Here is a 6,952-nt window from a genome sequence, read left to right on the forward strand (position 1 = left end):
CAAAAAATGGTAATTTTGTTTTTTGGGAGTACCTACTTTTCTATATAAATTTGTGCAAATTGACCTTAATCAAATTTATTCAGCCGTTTTCTCAATATACAATAATAATCAAATGATTATTTTTTTTCAAGATTACCTAAAAAGACAAATACCAATATTACAGTTTCATTAAAAAACTTTATGTTTAAAAATACTAGTTATATTAACGTAATATTTAAAAATTCAAGTAGAACTATTAAAAATATTGCAAAAATAATGTTATCAAGAATTAAAAATTATTATTTAAATTAAGTGTTTAAGTTTAAAGTATAAAACAATATGATTCACGATTTTGTTTAAAAATAAAGGCGGTTATGCTAAAATCTATTTTTAGCTACATTTTATTTACACAAAAATAATTAATTTTTTTGTTTAAACAAATTGAAGCCTTTAGCACGAATAGTATTCTATATAAAATAAAGTATATATAATATTGTCATTAAAATATTGTGCTTTATACAAAGAAAAATCTTTAATTTCTAAAAGTACTTCACATTTTTCTAATTTTTCGAAATGTTAACATATTATTACTTGTTATTTTTTAAAGTTGATAATTTTTAATTTTCCAATATTATTTAATTTGAATTACTTTTGATTAACATTAAATCAATTAAAATGGCAAAATATCGTGTAACTTTTTATACATCGTGTGTAATCATTTTTAGTATTTATGTTAACTGTGAAAATGCATTTCCACCAGATATTACAAAAAAAGCTTTAGACCTTTCTTTAATGTTCAAAAACGTTCTGTTATTCTTTATCAATACTGATTTTGGTGGTACTCTTAAAAATGTTGAAACAGTTCAATTCAGCAATCGAATACTTGAAAATAAGGTGAATATTTTATTAGACTATAATTTAATTGATAAACTAGACAACATCACAGTGAAAGACTCCAATAGTGATAGTCAAAATAAAATTGACAACACGCTAGATTACATATCCGCATATGGTGACAAAATAGCTTTTATTTTATCTATAAAACCAAACTACACAATTTGGTGGTTGTGGCAACATAGTATGTTTGCTAATTCCATAAATAACGTCTTGCAAACGAAACGAGTATCAGACTATGTCATCAACATGGGCTCAGATGATAAAAAAATGAAATTTGTTAAGGTTAATAGAGCTATAATAACAATCATAAAACAATTGGAAAACTTTATAAGAAAATATAATCCTACGTTTAAATTACCTGAGAATTATAATGATTTATCTGCAGATGAAATTCTAAGAAAAATCCCTGAAGCTTTAAACGAATTTGATAACCTAATTTCAAAACATTATAAACGAGCTTGCCGAAATAAAAGCGAAATCACTATAAGTCATTATAAGCCAATTAATTTATACTTGTACCACAATGTAAAGAGTGCTACAGCAGTTGAATTATTGATGTCAAAAAAAGTATACATTAAATGGTCATCTTTTTGGGAAAACGTTGTAGAGAATCACAAAGAAGCTGTAACTGAGTGGATGAGTGAGTCCTACTATAATATGAGAACATATTATGATTCCATATTCGTTTTATTAAAAGCATCAGTTTATGGTCATCTAAGGATACACATTGTGTTGTGTAAAAGAATACTAAAGCTGTCAAATATTCAGAATAAAATTAATCCCCCCAAAAGTAAATTATCTAGTCTAACTCCATATTGGAAGTCATTGAGCACGTCATTGTTATCATTTATTACAAATTTTGACTTAATCAAAGATGAAAAAATATCAAAATTGCCATTGCTATTCAAAGGTTCCAATTATGAATTGAAAGTCATAGAGCAATTGATAGAAGAAGAATTTATTTATATTGAGAATTTCGCATTTATCAAAGAAGACAAAAAATTACTATTTAATTTTATATCTGGTTTAAAAACTGTGGACGAATTAATATCAGCAATAAAATTAAACAAAAATGATTTGAAAAAATATTTAAATGTAGTTTTTACTACATTTAAAAACACTAATTTTAGTACGGCTAACATGTTTTTCGAGTGTATTCCAAAATAACATAATTTTACTAATGTCGCTTAAAAGTAATATGAAATAAAATTAATAAAAAAAATATAAATTAACAAACCTTATAATTTTATTCTAATTAAATTAGTTAATATCGAATGTTATCTAATTATTTCTAGAAAACTAAGGAAACTAATGGTACACATAACATTTAACTTAATGTAACATATTCAATTTTAACTGTTAAATAAATCAAAAATTTAATTAAATTTAAGATATACAGAATAAACATTTATCTCTCGATTTCTCTTAAAATACAAATTACGTTAAGAAAATTCTTTTTAAAATATTTTAGTATCATATAATTCTCAATTTATCAATTATTTTTTTAATTTATCCCTTAAACCTTATAAGGGTGTCAACTTTTTTTTTTTTTAATGAAAACATACATATTTAACTAGTTTATAAAATAAAAAATGATCTAATGAGGAAAATGACTAGTCGATTACAATGTTTGAACCATTATTTCGGAAGTTATAATTATTTAAAATATTGATTAGAACTGAAGTTTGGTATATTGTTTTTTTATCATTTTGCATTAACTTGTCGCGCTCTTCTTCCACTCTATATTGAAAAATGTAAATAACTTTTGAAGTACTATTTAAAAAATTGTTTTTGACTAGACATTTAATATAATTAAATCATTTGTTATTTTATTAACTAGTTAAATATGTATGTTACCACATACTTTAGGTCAAACAGTGTAGTCATATAAGAAGGAAGATAAGTACTCCATTTAATTCCTTTTCTTACAAAAAAAAATAATAATAAAGATTTGAGTAAATCCGTAAAATATAAAAATATGAAAGGATGGCCATTTCCAAAAAAATGTTCCAGCTACATTAATCAATTTCAACATCAATTTTTTGTTATTAATTATTTAAACCTATATTTTAGATCAAACAGTATAGTCTAATAGGAAAAGGGGTAAGTACTCCAATTGAAAAAAGATATGTTGATACCTTTATAAAGTATAATGGATGAACATAAAAAACACATCATGATTAATAAATCGAGTCGAAAGATGTTCCTAAAAGAAATCAAATAAAAAATTCTCAATATTATTTTATTTTTTGATTAATAGCTCATAATAAATGAATCACTGTATTTTGTCAATATTTCATAACCTAATTATATTCACAAATACCAAAATAAAAACAATACATTTTTTCTTATAGTATCCGTTACATAATTGAACTCTTCATTTGTGTTTAGATTTTTGATTGTTAAATTATATTGTATAGAAATTGTCGAGGCTAAAATAAATGAAATCGGATTAAAAAAAAAATTAGATACTCAGGTAACAATTTTGCTTTGCTCAAATACAACAGTAAAATAGTGTAAAGTGCCAAACATGGAGTTGTTTTTTTAAACTAACAATTTTATGTTAATAGTTATATTTTTCAAAATTAAAAAATTTTTACACCTTCTCAGAGGCGTCATTTGAGGAGAGTCAGGGTGTTCAACCGCACCCTTTATTTTAAAAACAGTCCCAATTGTCCTGCATTAATGCACCATTTTTTTATACATAAATTCAAATTTAAAAAGCATTGTATTATCATGGTTCAATAAACAAATATTCTGGTAACAATTAATCGAGTAAACAATAAATATATCATACTGAACTTTTCGTACCGGGCGCAATATGTTGATATTGATGTTCGTCGTAACAGTTTTAGCTTTGATGCAAATGAAGGTATTAATTTTACCATGATGTGTTAACTTTATTTTGTGTGTATACCATTACTTTTTCTTACTCTCACTGGATCGATTTTTCTCAACAATACGTCAAAAGATCACAAATCATATTTAATTGAGGACATTACCCTCAAAAATTGAAAAACTTTCCTAGATTCCCCGTAAATGTTGGGAATCCTCCAAAAAATTACGATTTTTAAAATCATAAATTTCGTCATTTTTTTTCTAAAAATTACCATAACTTATTGAAAAATGAACAAATTAAAATAATTATTTTCTATATCTAAAACTTTAGTAATTCCCTTTTATTTAATGAAATATTTTTGAAAATCTAACTCTTAACCTGCCCACAAAAGAGATTCAAAATAGCAACTTTTTCACAAAACTCAACTTTTCAACTTAAGTTTTAAAAATGTTCCGGAAATACTGCGTCCTTAAAACATATGTAAAATTAAACGTATGTTACGTACTAAAAATTAAAAAAAAAAATTATCCCGAAGAGATATCTTCATTATGCAAATGGCTGCCATACTTAAAAAATATGCTATTTTTGTGTTCAAATTTCATTATTATTTTTTTTTTTTTTGTTTATTTTAAAATACCTTATAAGGGTTTCAAACTCTGGGTTTGCATAGTAATGAGACCAAAAATTTATATAAAAGTTACATAAATCTAACTAACATTAAATATAAATCTTCTTCTTTTTCCTAACATTAATCCCAAACTGTTTGGGGTCAGCCACTCTTATCTAAAACTTTCACTTGACACGATCTTCCACATCATCTACACTCACATCGGCCGTCCTCATATCGCATTCAATAGCATTCCTCCATCTCTTTTTTGGTCTTCCTCTACCTCTTCATCCTTTAACATTCATTTCTATAACTGTTCTTACAGCTTCCGATTCTTCTCTCCTCATAACATGACCAAACCATCCAAGACTATTTTCTCTCATCTTATCCACGATTGACGCTATACTTATAATCCCTCTTATATGCTCGTTCCTTAACCTATCTTCTCTAATCACTCCTCGCATACATCTAAGCATTCTAATCTCTGCTCTACTTTCTTGTCAACCACCCAACACTGTGAACCATACATCATAGTTGGTCTCACTACAGTCTTGTAGAATTTAACTTTCAGACCTCTGGCCTACCTCTTACAGAAGTCTGGTTTTTTTGCCAAACAATTACAATGGTTTTAGTATCAGTGTGTGTGCCGTACGGTTGGGGCACCTGGTTTTTTTAATGCCAATTTAAGTGGCGTTTATTCGATTTGTTTTTGTATAGATTATCGTGGCTCGGTGAAGCGAATTACCGCCATCCATAGTCTGTATTGGTCGTGCTGCATATTTAAGGTATGTGCAAATTCCTAATCTTATTGTAGGAATACCAAATGTCAACTTTACCAGTAATGTGACGTGGCATGATTAGGTGATATTTAATTAATTGTATTTTAAATTGAATAGTTAATAATTCTGTTGAAATTATAAATGTAATAGAGTTAATATAATTAAGAAGAAAAAGTCTTTTTTATTATTTTGTATAAATACCTAAGACATTTCCTTTTGCTATTAGTATAAACTTACAAGAATCTAGAGGCACTCTGGTTATGCCGACAGAAATTTTTAGATGATATAATGTAATCTATATAATCACTCTAGGAATTAGGAAAAACCCAAGTTTACTTAAGTAATATTCACATTTAAAATTAACGATAATGTCAAATTGTTTCCCTTTGGAATTCTCCAAAGTTTTGTCTTGGAAGGATATGCATATAAAAAATGTTTACCATCTCTTCCTAAATATCTCTTACACTAAACATTTATTTTCGCTAGGGTTCTTTAACCATAACCCCCTCGTAAGATGTTCATAGCGAATAAAAACTGTCCAAGAATTAAATATTTGAAAATTTAAAATTAATAATAATCTGGTTACAAATAAATAATATTTTACCTATTTAAAAGTACCTTATTAAATTTATTTAATAATGTACGCCACATTATCAATGCAGAAGACATGAATGACTAAAAATTCTAAATAACCCAAATTATCTGAAGTTCACAATACAATTTTATATTTAAAAATTATTTTTTAAAATATGATCGAAGATATTTTAATATTCATCTTTGATAATTAGTCTTCTTTCATATTTAAAAAATTATTTTTGATATTTAAAAACTTAATGATTTAAATGTGATGAAACTTTCATGGATTATCATATTATTTGAAAAGCTTGAGGATTTATCCATGTTTGCAGTTGATTGCTGACGTTTCGGACTCATTGCAGAGTCCATCTTCGGAGCGATAGTTACTGCTCGGTGGCTGAAACTATACTGGTGGCTGAAACTATACTGGTGGCTGAAACTATACTGGTGGCTGAAACTATACTGGTGGCTNTTCGGAGCGATAGTTACTGCTCGGTGGCTGAAACTATACTGGTGGCTTATTTTGTTATCAGTCTGTTTTTATACGTTGGTTGTTTATCATATCTGTTTATGACTCATGTTGTTTACAGTATTTTGTTTTTTCTGATGGTTTTGTTGACGACTTTGTTTTTGATTATTGTTGTTGTTTTTGACATTCTTGGCATTTTGGTCTTCCTTTTCTGCACCGACAGTTTTCCATTACGTTGATAGTAACTTTATCTTGTATTGAACTGTTTTCAGTGTTGTTAGTTGATTTTCTTTTTGTCTGGTGTATGATGGGTAACCAAGTTTTGCTTATTTTCCATCTGTCTTCTCTGTTGAAATTCTCTGGACATTTTTCGATTTCTATTGCCTCTTTGTATATTCGTTTACCAAAATGAGTTTCTTTGTTTAGTATTTTTACTTTATCGAATTAGATATTATGTCCTTTGTTTTTAGCGTGTTCGGCTACTGCGGATTTTTCTGTCCTTTGGTAATCCACGTCTTTTTCGTGTTCTTTTATTCTTGTTGGAAAAGCTCTTCTTGTTTGTCCAATGTAGGATTTACCACAAGACCACGGTATTAAAGTTCCTTTCTTTTCATCTTCTTTGTTTTCTTCATCGTCATTGCGTGTTGTGTTTTTTCTTTTCATTTTTTTTTCTTTTTATGCGATGTGGATACACAATCAAAAATATCAACAAGGCAATCAGAAAAGCAGAGAAAAGAAAAAATAACAATGTACAAAGAGGCAATAGAAATCGAAAAATGTCCAGAGAATTTCAACAGAGAAGACGG

General features: G+C 27.2%; 1 protein-coding gene across 1 annotated transcript; it reads left to right on the forward strand.

Annotated features, from left to right (window-relative positions):
* Nucleotides 1-508: 508 nt before the first annotated feature.
* Nucleotides 509-3,191, forward strand: LOC126899040 (uncharacterized). Its single transcript, XM_050673549.1, has 2 exons — nt 509-2,069; nt 2,950-3,191. The coding sequence occupies exon 1, from the start codon at nt 655-657 to the stop codon at nt 2,041-2,043; it is 1,389 nt and encodes a 462-aa protein (XP_050529506.1). The 5' UTR covers nt 509-654; the 3' UTR covers nt 2,044-2,069; nt 2,950-3,191.
* The last annotated feature ends 3,761 nt before the right edge of the window (nt 3,192-6,952 follow it).

The sequence above is a fragment of the Daktulosphaira vitifoliae genome, unplaced genomic scaffold (assembly GCF_025091365.1).
Source record: "Daktulosphaira vitifoliae isolate Bord-2020 unplaced genomic scaffold, ASM2509136v1 Scaffold_2, whole genome shotgun sequence".
NCBI lineage: Eukaryota > Metazoa > Arthropoda > Insecta > Hemiptera > Phylloxeridae > Daktulosphaira > Daktulosphaira vitifoliae.

What these genes read in the sequence shown, in the direction of transcription:
- LOC126899040 (XM_050673549.1), top strand. Translation starts at nt 655, where the DNA reads ATGGCAAAATATCGTGTAACTTTTTATACATCGTGTGTAATCATTTTT.